This window comes from Parambassis ranga, chromosome 1, assembly GCF_900634625.1.
Source record: "Parambassis ranga chromosome 1, fParRan2.1, whole genome shotgun sequence".
Classification (NCBI taxonomy): Eukaryota; Metazoa; Chordata; class Actinopteri; family Ambassidae; genus Parambassis; species Parambassis ranga.
Window position 1 is genome coordinate 4,413,389 of NC_041022.1, and position 16,727 is coordinate 4,430,115.

At 46.2% G+C, this 16,727-nt stretch overlaps 2 protein-coding genes and 1 long non-coding RNA gene across 5 annotated transcripts; 1 reads left to right on the forward strand and 2 right to left on the reverse strand.

The window, feature by feature from the left end:
* The first annotated feature begins 1,043 nt into the window (after positions 1 to 1,043).
* Positions 1,044 to 15,074, forward strand: LOC114435295 (uncharacterized). Its single transcript, XR_003670578.1, has 3 exons — positions 1,044 to 1,055; positions 1,131 to 1,328; positions 15,064 to 15,074. It is a non-coding gene; the product is annotated as an uncharacterized LOC114435295 (long non-coding RNA).
* Positions 2,296 to 8,721, reverse strand: LOC114433371 (NACHT, LRR and PYD domains-containing protein 12-like). Its single transcript, XM_028401946.1, has 11 exons — positions 8,599 to 8,721; positions 6,018 to 7,803; positions 5,603 to 5,776; positions 5,281 to 5,529; positions 5,028 to 5,198; positions 4,780 to 4,953; positions 4,570 to 4,619; positions 3,926 to 4,497; positions 3,800 to 3,855; positions 3,515 to 3,729; positions 2,296 to 3,272 (listed from the first exon to the last, which is right to left on the reverse strand). The coding sequence occupies exons 2-11, from the start codon at positions 7,745 to 7,747 to the stop codon at positions 3,160 to 3,162; spliced, it is 3,504 nt and encodes a 1,167-aa protein (XP_028257747.1). The 5' UTR covers positions 7,748 to 7,803; positions 8,599 to 8,721; the 3' UTR covers positions 2,296 to 3,159.
* LOC114434740 (uncharacterized) lies at positions 10,790 to 13,745 on the reverse strand. 3 transcript variants are annotated; one of them, XM_028404233.1, is made up of 5 exons: positions 13,687 to 13,745; positions 13,477 to 13,540; positions 11,477 to 11,797; positions 11,114 to 11,377; positions 10,944 to 11,032 (listed from the first exon to the last, which is right to left on the reverse strand). In XM_028404233.1, the coding sequence occupies exons 2-5, from the start codon at positions 13,508 to 13,510 to the stop codon at positions 11,001 to 11,003; spliced, it is 651 nt and encodes a 216-aa protein (XP_028260034.1). In that variant the 5' UTR covers positions 13,511 to 13,540; positions 13,687 to 13,745; the 3' UTR covers positions 10,944 to 11,000. The 3 variants fall into 3 exon arrangements, with proteins under 3 accessions (XP_028260111.1, XP_028260034.1, XP_028259955.1); XM_028404310.1 differs by lacking the exons at positions 10,944 to 11,032; positions 13,687 to 13,745 and adding an exon at positions 10,790 to 10,814 and having other exon boundaries at positions 11,074 to 11,377; positions 13,477 to 13,633; XM_028404154.1 differs by lacking the exon at positions 13,687 to 13,745 and having other exon boundaries at positions 13,477 to 13,633.
* Positions 15,075 to 16,727: the final 1,653 nt, after the last annotated feature.

Below are 16,727 nucleotides of genomic sequence, written 5' to 3' on the forward strand. Positions count from 1 at the left end.
CACAGCACAGCACAGTCTGATTTGTGTTGATTACAAAGCGTGGAACCCAGGGCCTGCTGATCCAGGGCCTGCTGATACTACCCCCAGACATAACCTGGAACACTTCACTGGGGAGGCGCTCAAGGAGCATCCGTCCATCTCTCACCATGGACTCCTCCTGAGGTGAAGATCCACCTCGACCCACAAACTCCTGGTGAAAACAAGCACAAACACAAATAGGTCACATATCAGTTGATCAGGTGGACTTCCGGTTGTTTCTGAGGGTGAACCACGTGGCTCTTCCTGTCATGCCTGAAGACTCAGACTGGATGAATCTGCAGCCTCTGCCCAGCCGTGTGGTCTACCGCTGCCTGACACACAGCAGCTCACAGCCTACTCTCCTTTCTACAGAAACCAACCACAGAGAGCGTTTTCTCACAGACTGCAGAATGTCTGTTTTAACCCCTGAATGCCCACTCGTCCAGCCCTGGAGCTGTGTGTGGAACCTTCCCTGACTGCTGTCACGTTCCAAAAGTTTTATTGTCATTGCTCTGAAAAACAATGAGATGCAAAAACATCATAGTCACCCCCTGGTGGCAGGCTGCATCATGACTGAACATGAAGATGTGATGAAGAGGACCGATGTAAAGAGGAGGGGCCTCCACCAGTGACGGGAGATAAAATCAAGGTTAATGGCTGTCTCTAATGTAGCATTGTAAGTAATTAACAAGCAGCATGTTTGGCCTCCAGATTAGCTGCAGTAATTTGGATGGATTAGCATGTTTTACATTAGATTAGCTCGGTTCATCAGTCTGATCACACTGTGGATATAAATGACCTTTTTATTTATCAGTTTATCGTATATGATGTTTTAAGATCAATTTCTGACTTTAAATCTCACATGGTTGATGACAGATTATTAGTTTTATTCCAGATATTTTCTGCAGTTGAATCTGATTGGCTGTGCAGAAACAGGAAGTGCTCTCAGACTGTGTCTCCACCATCAGCTGCTCTCACAGTCGGCTCAGTAACCATGTTTCTTCACATGATGCAGATCATCATCCTCTACGTTCTTTGTGAGCTGAACCTATTGAAAAATAATCAAATCTATATAAATTATATATAAATGTATCTGTACCTTACTCTGACAGTGATGAGATTATCTGCTGAGGAGCTGAAGCTGAAAGGATCAGTGGGAGGAAGCATCACTCTACCTGACCCAGTGATGGAACATGGATTCTTAAACTTTGGACCAAAGACTGTTGCCATGGTGAATAATGGGGAAATCAATATATTTGAGGACATTTACAAGAACAGGATTCACTGGAATAAAAACTCTGGACTCTTCTGTGTGTGTGTATGTATGACCTTCGTGTTGCAGACCCTGTTCCTGGTCCTGCAGTGTCCACAGTCTCTGTGAGCTCTGACAGCTGCTCTCTGCTGTGTTCTGTGGACCAAGAGGCCACACTGTGCTGGTACAGAGACCGGGAGGAGGTCCTGACCCGGAGCAGCCATGCCGTCTCTCTGCCTCTTCATTTAAATGTGTGGCCTCCAACCCTGCAGAGAACAAGACGGCTCAGGTCCACATGGAGACGTCCTGCAGTCCTGTCAGCCCTAAGCTTGAACCTGCCGTCCTCACATGAACCAGGAAGTGTCTCGGAGCTCTGCTGATGTTGCTGTGATGTGTCCCTGACAGGTGGCACTCACACATCCTGGTCCTGGCTCTTCCTGCTTCCCATGATTCTGTTCTTCAGTGCTACAGCTGTTTGGATTATTGTGAGCGACATGAAGAGGGACAGGAAGAGACGGACTGAGGCGGCTTCAGATCTGCACTCAGGTCAGCACAGACACACAACGTGACAAACATGCAGCAGCACAACAAAGCAGCTGGAACAGGTGTGTGTGTCTGCAGGAGTCACCTTCAGAGGAACAGCAGCCTGAGGCCGCGACCTCATCTGGTTCTGCTGAAGTCTCTGGTCCTATGATTGTTTTGAACATTAATCTGTTCTAAACACAACAATCTGTAATCCTTTGTTACAGTGACACCTGTGGTGGTTGAGTGAACTGCAGCCAGCGTCCTGAGCATGGATTCCACAGCTGGCGCACAGCCTGTCCACTTCCTGTCCACAGGTCCTACGACAGCATGATAAAAAGAATGTTTTAACTCTTTAACACACACACACACACACACACACACACACACACAGAGGACTGTCTGCAGAGTGCCCCCTGTGGGACACTTGTGTTTTTTGTAAACTGTAAAGTCAGCAGCTTTCTGATCCACACAAACTTATCAATCAGCTCACAGCAGCATAATCAATGCCTGAACAGATTTATTGTATGTTCAGTCCCACAGCAGCGCCCCCTGCTGTCAGAGATGCAGTATTAACAACACAGTGTTTAAATATCATACATAAAACACCTGTGAAACATTATGATCATATGATTATTGATCAGACTTTGACTTTTGAAGTCAGCATTTATATTTGACATGTATTTTTTTATAAAGGCTGAATTTACAGTTAGATTTTCTGTACAGAGATTCGAACACATTCAGTATATAAAACACCTCAGCCAAATTATTTCAACATAAAAAATAAAATCAATAAAATGTACAAATAAAATCCTATCAGAATCATATCAGATAATCAATAATTGAGAGACTTCCTGGTTATAACCTTTCATGATGAAAAACATAAACTGATTATGAAGAAACAAATGAAAAGCACAGGATATGAGAGCAGCGACACTGACGAGCTCAGCAGACAGAGCATTAAACCACAGAGGGGTTAACTGATGCAGCTGAACAACCAGACTGAGCAGTGGGAGCGGTCCAGATGTGACTCTTTATGGGTGTCACCAGCTCTGTGACACGGAGAGTGATGTCACAGGCAGACAGCTGCCTCGCTCTCAGACTTTTCCTCGCTTGCCTCCTTCATTCTCTTCATCAGGGCAACCTTAAAATCGAGGTCGCTGGAGTGAAGCAGACTGAGATCAGGTTTGATACTCACAGCGGGCTGGACACTGGGTCCTCAGTGGACGCTGTGATGTCACTCAGAGACACATAAGAACAGTCTTTTAAAGAGGAGAGAGGCAGAAAGGTTGCCTGCCTCTCTCTCTCTCTCTCTCTCTAACATACAGCCGCTCACCCTGTCTGCACCATTAAAAGGCTTCAGTATGTCAGAAGGGAGGGACGTCCATGACCACGTGGGTTCCAGTGACCTTCAGCGGCTCTATGAGTCTCAGGCGGTCTTCACTGATGTGGACGACAGAGAGGCTTCCAGAGAGCCGAGCTGCAAACACACACAGATGACGTAACAACATTAAAACACAAACTACTGCTTCCTGTTAACCCTCTAAAGTTTGAACTGCAGGCTCTTTGTGACACAATCAGACAGAAAACAGCTCATCAGCATGTCAGTCCATGAATCCATCATGTCACACACGCTTCAGTGAGAAACTCAGATAAGTCCAGAAGCAGTATCTGTCTGATCTGCAGCCTTTCTAACACACTGGCTGAAACCTGGACTCTTACCTGGTTCAGGCTCAGAGTGTGGGAGGTGCAGCTGCTGAATGGAGTCCTGAGGACACTTGATGTTGAAGAGCGGGCCTCCGGGCAACCTACGAGACTGCTGCAGGAGCGCTTCGTCCCAGTTCAGCTTCCGGTAGGTGACCTTTCCTCCACGAGCCATGTTAAAGACCAGACCGGTCACCGAACACTGGAACATGCCGGGACCAGGGAAGCTAAACCTGAACAACACAGACCGGATTATTAAAGGGAGAGAGGGCCTGTGAACGCACACAGACCAACAGCACTTACCTGTACGAAGCACTTGACCTCTTCTTTATCACCTCAGGTGTGAAGCTGGATGGAGTCTGGAATCCACAGAGGTACAATGAGTGACGCAAGCTTTCAGCATGATGCTGTGACATCACAAATACTCACACTCGGCACGCTCTTTAGCTTCTTGGCGCTGGGCAGCGTCACTGAGGATGCAAAAGAAACTGCGAATGCTGGATGGAGAGGCTCAGTGAAGGTGGCGTGGAAGGTATGAAGGAGCGTCTTTGTGTCATCGGACAGCGAGTACAAAGACAGAAGTCCTGCTGGCCAATCCAGAAACAGGCCCAGCCTCCTGCGTCTGCCGCAGAAGCCCTTGACGTCGGTGAGTGGGACCGGTTTGAAGGTCTCTGTGGGTCCGTGTCTGAAGGAGTACCCATTCCACGTCATCATGTTGAAGCTCCAGGACTTGCTGCTGTGGTCGATTTCATTGCCCGAGCGTCCCTTCCTCTTCAAACTCTTACACGCAACTCCAATAGTAACAAACCCCGCCCACTCCACCTCCCAGTAGCAACGTCCAGTCAGACCCTCTCTGCACAGCACCTGCTCCAGCTCATCAAACCGCTCCGGGTGGTCTGGGTAAAGCCGTTTCTTCTCAGCAAAGCTCACTTTCCTGTTGCGCTCAGACAGCAGGAGGTTCAGGTTCACCGTGTTGGGGTCGAATGTGACATCACACACATCTGAACAGGAAATGATCAGAGTTTACTTTCAGCTTTGTTCATCACACAGAGTGGACATTCAGTGACACTTACACCTGTGGAGAAGCTGTGGATTCACCCAGTGTTCTTCATTGTGATCCACACTGAGGCACACAGGAAGGAAGACTGTTAACGCACTGACTCATGTTCTCATGTAAAGAACAAACACGCCATCATGTCTGCAGAGAGGCGTGTGTGTGCAGAATAACAGGTACTCAGACAGACCACAGCTGTAGAAGCATGGAAGCTCCACAGTGAACCTACTTGAGTTTTTCCAGCCTACATTTGGGGTCCTGCAGCCTCTCATTGAGCAGCTTGACTCCTGCCTGACCTGGGTAGTTGTAGCTGAGGTCCAGCTCTCTCAGATGGGAGGGGTTAGACTGCAGAGATGAGGCCAGAAAGGCACTTCCCTCCTTTGTGATCCCACAGCAGGACAGCCTGCAGAGAGAGCAGGCAGTGAAAGCAGACGAAGGGCTTGATGTGTGGGTGTGTGAGGGTGTGTGTGTGAGCACCTCAGTGTCTGCAGCTGACATCTGGAGCTGCTCAGTCCCACAGACAGCAGATGCACGCCGACGTCCTGCAGCTCGTTGTGACTGAGGTCGAGCGCTCTGAGCTGTGAGTTGGAGCTGAGCACTGAAGCAAACACCTGACAGCACCTGCTCTTCAGGTGACAGCCTTCCATGCTGCAGCACAGACAGACACACACCACGTCAGGTCAACCAGAGAACAGCACGGGAACCCCAGCCTGGGTCTGAATACGTTTACCTGAACTCCACCAGTTTACAGGTGGAACCGATCATGGCGGAGGGGATCGTGGTCAGCAGGCTCAGCTCGTCGTTGACCTCGTCGTACTTCTCCGTCTTCTGTTCCTCTTTGTTGAAGTAGCCGCTGTAGTCCTGAGGGTAGCTGTATATGCAGTCAGTCAGGTCCAGCACCGTCAGTGGGGAGGTTTTGGATTGAAGGATGGAGGCCAGCATGTGACAGTGCTCGAAGCTCAGAGAAAACCCAGACAACCTGCATAGAACACCAGCACCGCTCAGCCACTTTTTATTTCAGAATCAGAGCAGAAACCGTCTGTGTGACTGACCTCAGTGTCTGCAGCTTACAGTCCAGACCCAGCACACCAAACAGATCATACGGAATGGGAGTGTTGGAGTTGGAGCCACACACCAGGCTGAGCTCACGTAAGAGCGAGTCTGCCAACTGCAGCACGGAGAGCAGCGCGTGAAGCTTGATGTCACCCAAGTGCACGCTCTGCAGTCTGTGGAAGCACAAATAAAGCGTAGAAGAGGAGAAGGAGCTGCTAAGACATGTACAAGGACTGCAGAGTGTGCTTCAGCTTTGAGTCATGACAGAAACAACAGCTGATGACCACAATTTTCCTCGGGGATCAATAAAGTACCTACCTACCTAATCATCTCTCTTTCTGTCTGAACGTACATGCAGGATGTTCACCCCACCACAGGGGGGCGCACTGCTGCGTGAACCTCCTTGATACTTACTTAGCCTTCTTGCAGTTCTTCATTCGCAGCACAAGTTTCTCGACCCCTGAACATGGTGTGTAGCAGGCCGTCAGATCGAGCTCTTCCATCACTTCCCCGGTTAGGAGCAGCACTGTGGACAGCACTGAACAGTCGATGGCCGACAGTCTCAGTCCGGGCGTTATGTACATCATGATGTCCTCCTGAAATCTATTTTCTTTGAGCTCCAACATGGAGAGGAAGAGATTCAAGCGGCGCTCTGATGGGGTGTTTCCTGCATGGATGTGTTTTAGGTACCGCTTCATCTCCTCTGCTGTGTCTGAGCTGCTGCTTGACTGAGGCAGTGAATCATGCAGCATCATCTGATTGGACTCCAGACAGAACCCCAGGAAGAAACAGAGGAACAGGTCAAACTGGCCCTTCTCACTCTGCAGGGCTTTATCCACCACCTTCCGCTGCATCTCAGGAAGGCTCTCACCGGACGGCTGATCACCCAGGAAAGATGTCAGAGCGCTGCTGTTCCTCGTCACGCAGCAGTAAAACACAAACAGCGCAGCAAGAAACTCCTGGAAGCTTAGATGCACAAAGCTGAAGCTCTTCTTCTGATTCAGAAGACAAACCTGCTGCAGGATTTCTGAGCAAAATTCTGGCACTTCTTCAACATCGATGCCACATTGTCTCAGATCCTCCTCGTAGAATAAGGCGTTTCCTGCCTGCAGCTGTTGGAACGCCAGCTGTGACAGGTTCAACAGAGCGGACTGTGACTTCTTCTTCTGAGCCTTCTTTGAGCCTTTGAGCTCTTGTTTCTGTGTTTTCATGAGCAAATAATAAATGTACAGCTCTGTCATGGTGGTGACATGTCGACTCCTCTGGTCAGTCTCGAACACCTCAGCCATCATCCTGCAGCAGACGGGGATGTGGCCCAGGAAGTAGAAGCTCAGCATTCCTCTGAGAGATGGCAGGATGTCTCCGATTCTCTGACTGAGATACGTCTCTTTGTCTTGCTCAGAGAAGCCGTGGACTTCTGTCCACTGATCAAAGTAAGAAGGAGGAATCTGAGCGGCCGCCACGGGTCGGGACGTCACCCAGACCAGAGCCTTGGGCAGGAGGTTTCCTTTGATGATGTTGGTCAGCAGCACATCGACGGTCGATTTCTGACTGATTTCACTCACTTTGATGTTATTGTCAAAGTCCAGTGCGAACCTGCTTTCATCCAAACCGTCAAAGACGAGCAGCACTTGCATGTGAAGAAGCTGCTGAGCATCTCCCAGCGCCGTCAGCTCAGGGTAGAAGAGGAGAAGGAGCTGCAGCAGACTGTACTCGGCCTCTCTGAGCATGCTCAGCTCTCTGAATGGGAGCACAAAGATGAAGTCAATGTGCTCGTTGGACTTTTCTTCTGCCCAGCTCAGGGAGAATCTCTGGACGGTGAATGTCTTTCCGATGCCGGCGATCCCAGTCATCAGCACTCTTTGGATGGACTTCTCTGTTGCAGGTGGTTGCACCTGGTTGAGACTTTTTGGTTTGAAGATGTTCAGGACGTCGATCTGCTGGAAGAACGCCTGTGAAAATGGCGACCTCTCATCTGGGAGTTTCAGGTGATCCAGGATCTCGTGTGGTTTGCAGCCATAGCTATCCAGCTGCGGCGTGATGTACAGGCGTGTGCGGACATTCTGCAGTCGAGACGTACCCTCGTGTCCCCACGAGAACGTTCCCTGAAGACGGGCTTTAAGCTTCTTTTTAACACTCTCCATGTCTGCAGGTCACCTCATTCTGAACGGAGGCCTGTTGCTCCAGTCAGCTCTGCTCTCTGTAAAAACAGAGAAGTGAGAGGAGGAAAGGTTTATCACAGGAAACAGACTGAGAATAGAACAACCTGCTGGTCTTTATAGACCTTTGACCCATTTTTATTTGAACAGATGAGTTCACATCTTCACAGACATCATAAACATTAAACAGGACTGACGGCCTTTATGTGGTTTTTATGGAAATTCTCTTGTGGTTTTTTATAAAGCTGCTTCACTCTCACTGTAACACGGGGCGTTATCGCAGGTCCGGCCCTCCTGCTGCTGTTAGACTTTGACTTGCTCTCCGTATGTGCACACACAGACACACAACAAAACTTCCAACCGCTCACGTACAACCACTGATTCATTTCATGTACAGTAAATGTCTATGTGATGGGTGTGTTTTGATCCATCATTACCTAAAGTCTAAAACTGATCAAATGTATTGATCACAGAAAGGAAATTATACTTCAACAGCAGAAAGAATAATAGGATGAAACTAGATGAGAATATAAAAACAAAAACATGTAGATACAAAGAACTGTCAACAACAAGAGGAAACAGTAATAAAGATAACACAATACTAACCAAACAACACTCAGTGACACTGATGTAAACTAGAAACAGCGGAGTATCTGAGTTTACTGAACTCTGAACTAGCTAGCATTAGCCACCAGAAGTCATTTTCATCAACTGTGGCAGAAGCTCCCTCCGTGAAGACAGAGAGCAAAGCTAACGGCGTGTTTTTAAAACGTACGCATCTGAATTCTTCTTTTATTCAAAGTTACAGTTTCAAACTTTGTTCTGTGTTGTCTTACCTTCCTTCGTGTGTCGCAGCTGTCAGTACAGCCTGCTAACATTAGCTGCTGTTACATATCCCAGCGAAAGCTAATGTTTGTAGCTTTTTTTCCCCGTTGCCTCCACTTCCGGGCACTCTTCTGTACGGTGGCCGAGAGGGCTGAACGTAGGGCGAAAGGGAAAACCCCGCAACAAATTACAAAGAAAACTTCATTAATTTGACAACACGTACTGAAAGTACTGAAGTACTGAAAACACCAACATCGGAACGGGTTAAAGGACCGGAAACACTCGGTGACTTTCGAATTAATGGAAGTCATAAGCTTTGTTTATTACAGAAGTGTTTTTAGGATTTAAAACGTTTTAAATGTTAAAAACATCATCCTCTGTTCCACTGCAGGAAGCATTCAGCCACACACACTGTGTCATCATGTAAAATGATTTTAATGTTTGTTTTGTATAAAAGACATGAGACACACAGACTTTAATGCAATAGAATAATATAAAGTATGTACAATACATCGACATTGATCGTGTAGTGGATTTAAAATAAAATTAAATGAGTGCAACAACCGTTTTATTTTTAATGTATCAAAATTACAGGAAATATAAACAAAACTACAAAAAATATAATCTCCACACAGATGTACCTGATCTGTTACCTGTTCCATTATTATTTTCAACATTTCAACAATTACAATCTACCCACAGAAAATATTCTATGAAGCATCACCTAACTACATTAGGTGACAAACATAACGTACCTGCACAATGCTGGAGACAGCAGGTGGAGTGTTTGTCCCATTTAGCAGAATTTAACCTGAAATGTTACAGACATTCGGAGGAAAGTGTCAGGAAGTGGATGGGTACAGGGAGAGAGCAGCAGTTCTGACAGAGACCCACTGAAACAGATTCTGTCCCTTTAAACGGCAAAAGAAGAACTTTGGTGCCCCTCATTACTTTATCCTCCATTGTTTCCCAGCAGGCTCCTGTCACTGTCCTGAATAAAAAAACACAGGGGTTACAGGTTTTGTTGTTCACATGCATCTGAGACATAAAATGTGACATTTCTGACAGAGCTGCTACCTCCTGGCTGTCCTGAGCTGACCCCGCTTCTTGCATATTAACCATGTCGAAACAACCTGGATTAAAATAAAGACATGTGACAAAGCTCCATCAGGACGACAGTGAGCGTGAAACAACAACTTGATGTAAAAGAAACATGAAAAATCAGAATTATGCATTTTACATACTTGTTGGTTTGTTTCTTCGAGAGTAACAGACAGCAGCAACAATCCCAACAACAACAACAACAACAACAACAACAACAGCAACAGCAACACCAATGATCCAATAATAATGATCTGTAAGTGAAGAAAAATATTCGATCACTCTTTGCTACATGCATGAAAAATGAAGACATTGTATTGCAGTGATTATTCTCAGTGTAGAGCCACAGTGAAAATATGAATCACAGCTGCTTTAATCACAAACCTCATCATACCTTCACTGGGAGTGGGGGGGCACCACACTGTGGCGTTGACAGGGACAGAGGCTTTACTGACAGGGTTTGCTGCCTCACAGGTGTAGATGACTTCTGGCTTGTTGTGGATCTCCAGCAGAAGGTGTAGGTCTACGGACAGGTCTGGGTTGTTGGTCTTCTTTATGGTCTTCTCGGTGTCGTGCCAGGACAGGTTGGTATCAGGGGAGTTCTTCACAAAACAGTTTATATAGCAGAGCCCTTCTGCTGATGTTGTCATGTTAGCCAGTAGTGTTGTGACGTATGGTTTGGAAACATGTTCTGAAACAAAAGACAGAGATGAAGGGTTAGCTGGAGCTAACAGCTAGTAGCTGCCCCTCTGCACAGACGGCTGTTTAACTGCTTAACTATCAAAACATCAAACTCCCAGTTCAATTAACAGATTAAAGGTAGGAGATTTCATCCTGATGCACTTTTTGTTAAATTAGTGTAACTTCTCTTTACAATCCGATAGCAACCGATTAGTTTGGCAGTTTCTCATTAAAACAAAGAATATTAATCATCTGAAGCTATAAAACATAAAAACATCAGCCAATCCTCCGGGTGGACCCTGCACGGAGTATTGGCTGGTTGTCACTCTCTTCCTGCTCTGCGCGCCCCAGAGAGGTACGTGCATGATGGCCGAAGTCACAGACCGCAACTCGTCTTCAGGTGATGCGCGTCCGTGTGATTGGAGGCGTGGCTTCAGGGTGAGCTCTGAGAGAAAGGGGCGTGTGTTTACTTTCAAATCTGGCGGACTCTCACTGAGTTTTCAAATTCTCCTACCCTACCTTTAAGTGACTTGTTGGCTAACGTAACTAAGTAACCAATGCTACATAGATATGTGGCTAATTGACAGCTAGGTTCAGCCCGCTGTTCAAAAGATGGATGACAGCTGCAGCTTTAGATGGTACTTTGGAAATCAGTGATCAGGACTAAGGGAATAAAAATAAAGAAGTCTTTCATTCACACTCACCATAAACATAATTTTTATACTGTGTGACAATCTTCTTTACCCTTCAGCACCCTGACACAGTAATAGCCTGTACAGTTTGCTGTCAGTCTGGTGAGTGTGAGGGCTCCTGTGTGCGGGTTCAGCTGCAGAACATCCTTTAAACGTTCCTTAATCCAGGTGATGTTGTTTTTCCACTCAGCGATTGTGTCACCACACTGTGGACCCTGTGTCCACTTCACATAATGGTCTTCCTCTAGTTGCTTTAGTCCAGGATCCAGGGTGACATTTCCCCCCGCCAGAACATAATATCTAATAATCACATTCTCTGAAAAAGAATAAATCAGAAATCATCCATCATTGATATGAATGACACAGAGTGACAGATTAAGAATGAAGGTCTGCAGACAGCGAGGCGCTGGCTCACCGTGGACGGAGAGGTCAAACGTCTGCGTCAGGATTCCTGTTTCTGTGAAGAACTGGACCAGAAACACTCCGCTGTCATGGACGGTGAGGTTGGAGATGGTGATGGATCCGGTCTCTACATGTGTGTGGAGCCTGTCAGCAAATATGGTCCCATTGACACGGGTCACTTTTCCATTGGTGACGATGCTGATGGCTGTGACAGGGTTCTGTGGCCCGAAGGTCCAGAGAAAATCCTTGAGACCATGCTCTGTTTTGTTTACATGTAAGGTCACAGTCTCCCCAGCGTACTTCTGCACGTTTGGCTCTTCAGAGAAGACAAGGCCTGAAAATAAGAAACATAAAGTGATGTCAGCACACCAAGCCGACAAAACAATACACAGAATACATCCCTGCGACAGCAGGGACACCCGGAGCATGTGGCGGGGGATACAGACCATCACAGACTACAAGCCCCCCACCACAGACCTGTGACAGCAACAGCTCTCTGCTGAACCCGCTGAATGACTTCTTTGGACGCTTTGAAGCACTCAACAGCACTCCTGCACAAAAAATATGACCAGGTATTTTCCCCGTCCCGAGCCAGCGTGAAGAAATCTCTCAGCCAGATCAATGCACGCAGAGCTCCTGGTCCTGACAACATACCTGGCCGTGTGCTCAGAGAGTTGAGAGTAATTAGCTGGATCCATACTCCGCGAGACAAAGACATTCCCCCCCCCCCCCTGCAGACGTTACGCCCACAAAATGACGTCATTTTTTGTCTCTGACCGCCCGCTGATCCGGACTTTTGTGCACAGGGTCCGGGCCGAACTTTGTCTTTCAAGGCTGTGCGGCAACCATGCTGTGATTGGTCGGAATTTATTGTGGGCGTGATGAAAGTGGAGAAGCGCAAGAGCCTCTCCAGGTATATAGGTAGGTGTGTAAACAGCGCTGATTCAACAGATTTAGATAAGACCATACCGGTTTTGCATGATGAGCAATAAAAGAAAGAAAGAAAGGCAAGTCAGGGTGATTTGTCACCAATAACTCCAGACAGCCATTCACACATACCAGATGGTGACTGTTATTACCATTCTATATACTCCTACATACCCGGGCATAATAGGCTCGTTACAATGTCTGTATATCTTTGCTATTGTTACTTTTAATGTCGCATCTTCACAGCTCATCACCGGACAGTTTGAAGTATCGCAGGCACATTGGAACACAGTAGATGTGCAAATGTGGTCATAAAGGCACAAACACTGAATCTTTGCTATTGTTACTTTTAATGTCGCATTTTCACAACTCATCGCCGGACATCTCACGCTGTTGCAGGCACCCTCTCTGTATAATGCCCTCTTGCCATGGCACAAGTCCTTGTGGTGTGTTAAAAAACTCAGTAAAGTCTTTCCTTATAGTTTAGTGGGCGGGCCGTATGAGGAGTTCTGCACACACGCGTCTCGCGGAGTATGGTACCTCAGTGCGGAAAATACCTTTTTTTTGTATCTCTTACCACCCGTGGAGCGCGTTCTCCGCTCTTTGTCTCGCGGAGTATGGAACAGCCTTAACGCAATTTCAATTCTTTGTATGTCCAGCACATATAGCAGTTTTGACAATAAAGCCGACTTTGACTTGTGTGCCAAGTATAGAACCAGCTTTACCGGTTTTACTGGGATCGTTTTAACACAAACACTTACTGCTCTCTTTGCCGCAGATGGGATTACAGTGGAATTTTGGAGTTTTTGTGCTTTCACTTTTGTATTCACAGGTTGTTAGTGCACAGATTGTAAAAGTTTGAGTTGAGTCCATTTCTCCTTTTAAGATTAGGAATACCTGTATTATTCACACAATGGGGAAATTGCATTTTCTTATAAACTAAACTGCGTGGTTCCACGGACACACCTCGGAGCAAAGAAGCCTTTACTATGATTTATTTTTACCCCACTGCTGCTGCTTGTTCCAGTGTTTGAGTGTCCACAAAAACACCAATCTGATGCATTATCATTGAATAATGTACAGTACCTGCAGTGATGATGAAGATTATTCCTGTAATCATGTTTGCTGCTCTGTGAGGACAGGTCCACAGCTGAGTTTTGTCAGGGATGGTTGAAGAAGAGCAGGCAGGATACAGCGCACAGGTGAGTTTATTGTAACAACTGACTAACAACAACAACAACAAAAAAATCCAAAAATACTAATAAACTAAAGAAACAAGAAACAAAGCAAACAAACCTACAACATCCCCGGGGAAACAAACCTCCAAACACATGGAGCACGGGACTAAAATAGACAGGTGAGCCACATTGGGCGGAGAGGAGGCAAGCGCGCATGTGTCGCTGTTGAGGCCACAAATCGCGCCGAGAGCGCCGGTTCGAATCCCGCTAAGTGCGTTAATATTTGGCACTAAAATCACGCGAAACATATCGGTCGTTGTATGACATTTTACCGAGGTGACGTTATAATTAAAAACAAAGCGAAAGTGATACACACTGTTTGTATGTGAGAAATTTCACATGTTACTGTAATAGTCCAATTGCACATGCATGCATTGAATGGGATAAATGCAATCTGCTCGCTGTTTAGCTAATATGGAAAGAGCTTGAGAGGAACAGGATTGTATAAAATAATTTTATCCATCTGCATTTTTCTCACCTTCCTTTTTTGTATGCCTTGTCTGCAATATAAGGCTCATCAATAGCTCCAGACTCTTGATTAACCCCCACAAACCCAAATATATAAGAACAATGAAAAAAAACCTTTTAGATGTTATTACCACTTCAGTAACTTTTTGGGGGAATATTGCTCACATTGAGCACATGTAAAGGACCAGTAGGAGTTTATTTGCAGTCTTTACTGCTCATAAAGCCTCTTAATATTAGTCTAAATTCATATTTGGATAAACATCTTTTTTTAGTATTTTATGGAATTAAATGGTATTTACAAACACTGAAATCAGATTGTATTTACAAATCCTGTAAAAACTGAACAAAGGCTTTTGTAATGTTTATAGCCTCATTTAATTGTGATAAAGGCAGATTCACAGTTTTAAGAATCCACACATTCCAGAGGTCAAACTATGCTGTCTGGCAGACCTGTTGTTCAATCTACTATCATGCTATGAACCTGTACAGGGGGAAACTGATACCAAAAGAATGTGTTTACACTACATACACACTCATATACACTGCAGTAAAGATGCTGCGCTGGTGGCAGGATGCTGCAGTGAAGCAGATGCCAGGCTGGCCTCAAGATTCAGAGAAGAGATGGGGGGTCTGTCTCCCCCCAAACACCAGCTGCCTTTTGAACCTGGCCATGCCTGCTGTATTGGCTGGCAGGGTAAAGCTGTGCAGGTTGTCTCCTGCAGCCATGGTCAAGAGAGCTTCTCTCTGAGGTGTGGATGGCTGCTGCAATTGAAGCCTTTGGAGACTCAATGGCCTGCTGAAGCACCTCGGTCTCCCGAGCCCGACTCTGATTGTTGTACCTGAAAAAAACAACAACAACAGAACAGAACAGAACAAAACAGCTGACATGGTACACATACTTCATGATTTACTCACCGTCATGCCAGCATTGCTGTGTTCACCTCAGGCAGCTGGATGGTGGTCTCAGCCATCACACAGGCTTTGTTGACAACACACTGGTGTATGCTGATGAAGAGTCTCAGTCATCCAGGTCATATTCATAGAGATGATTGAAGCAAGGCATCTGGACTTGTAGAGTTTTCTTGGATGACCTGAGTTGAACGGCTCTGGCTGTCCTTGGGACCTGACGAAACACCTGGAAAATTAAGGCAGTGTGAAATATAGCAATAAAAGATAAGTGTACATGCTATTTTGAAAAATAATAACCAGATATTACAGTAGCTGTCTTATAATTCACAATTATAAAGCCTGCAGTGATGCAAGATCAAAATAACCTTACATTGGGTCAGATGCAGACACAGTAGCAGATGTGTCTGTGGTAAGTGGAGAGGCCCCAGCAGAGGAATCGCCTGGGCAAGCACGACCAGAAGGGGACGCAGGAGCGGTAGACTTGCCTGTAGTGAGTAGAGGTGCTGTAGCAGATGTACCAGTGAGTGAAGGAGCATCCAGCAAGGGGACAGTGACGTCCTCAAACTCCTCTGGCTCCAGCAAATCATCCTCAGCCACGCTGGTGTCTGTCTCCATGGCATCCAGTGTGCACTTGTAGTCTTCCAGCGCCCTGCCTGTCTGTTCATATAGATACTCCACCCCATAAGCTCTCCTGAAAATAACACACACACACAAACAAACACATCAAATCATATGTCATGTACTAATATATGCACTAAACTTAAATACAAATGAGTTTTTTCCAGACATTAGGAAACTGTACCAGTGTATTTCCTTGGTGGTGTGTAGTCCACCAGCTTCAGGATCCATGTCTGTCAGTAAACAGTCCAAAAAGAACAACAATAGAAGAACGAGGCTGCAGAGACAAGAAGACACACCCCCGCAGTATAAAAAGAAGGTGGATAAGAGGCTGCAGAAACGTACAGCTTACAAGCTGTCAACAATAGCTGTCAACTAAAACACCATCTCAGTTTTACCGTTTTTTTTTTCCAGAATTGTTTAATTCCGGGAAAAAAAAACGTTAAAACTGAGATTTTTAACAAGAAGCCCTTCACACACACACACACACAACTGAAAAGGAGGCACTTAAACCTCTGAAAGTTGTGCAAAAAAATCTCAGATTTTTACCTGTTTTTTTTCTAGAATTCGACAATTCTGAGGAAAAAAGTAAAGAAGTACAGTAAATTCTCAGATTTAAGTCAACCTTTAAAAGAAGCCCTCTTCTCACACATACTTTATAAAAAAATAAATGAAATAAAAATATCCCCCTCCATGGACCGCCACCTTATCGTGGTGGAGGGGTTTGAGTGCCCGGGTGATCCCAGGAGCTATCGACCCACTTCTCCTGTTCACCAGAACGTGCAGACCAACAGAAGCAGAACCACAACCCCCGCAGTATAACAAGTTAGTTCAGCTGTGAGGAAGACTGTTAAACACACGTCTCAGGTGGGACGCCTTCTTTCCCTCCTGTGTCACTGCAAACACAAATCTGCTCTCACCTTCTTGGGTTTGGGCAGGATGGCACCGGAGGACGTGGTCACCGCTGTCCGGCTCGGTGTCGCCGTCTTCCTGCAAGGTGTCAGCGGCGAGCAGCGAGCTGACAGCCGGACCAGGCGACCGAGGGCCGACGCCATGTTCCCAGCGTTTGCAGCAGCAGACATGTGGAGAAGGAAACGTTTGTGA

Bases quoted from the DNA above. Each gene is read 5' to 3' on its own strand.
- LOC114433371 (XM_028401946.1), bottom strand. From the start codon at position 7,747: ATGGAGAGTGTTAAAAAGAAGCTTAAAGCCCGTCTTCAGGGAACGTTC. The intron at 4,620-4,779 runs GTAGGTTCACTG...TGTGTGCCTCAG, and splicing joins TGTAGGCTGGAAAAACTCAA to TGTGGATCACAATGAAGAAC. The intron at 3,730-3,799 runs GTAAGTGCTGTT...TGTGTTGTTCAG, and splicing joins AGGTCAAGTGCTTCGTACAG to GTTTAGCTTCCCTGGTCCCG.
- LOC114434740 (XM_028404233.1), bottom strand. From the start codon at position 13,510: ATGATTACAGGAATAATCTTCATCATCACTGCAG. The intron at 11,798-13,476 runs GTACTGTACATT...TCTTATTTTCAG, and splicing joins AATCTTCATCATCACTGCAG to GCCTTGTCTTCTCTGAAGAG. The intron at 11,378-11,476 runs GTGAGCCAGCGC...ATTCTTTTTCAG, and splicing joins GTTTGACCTCTCCGTCCACG to AGAATGTGATTATTAGATAT.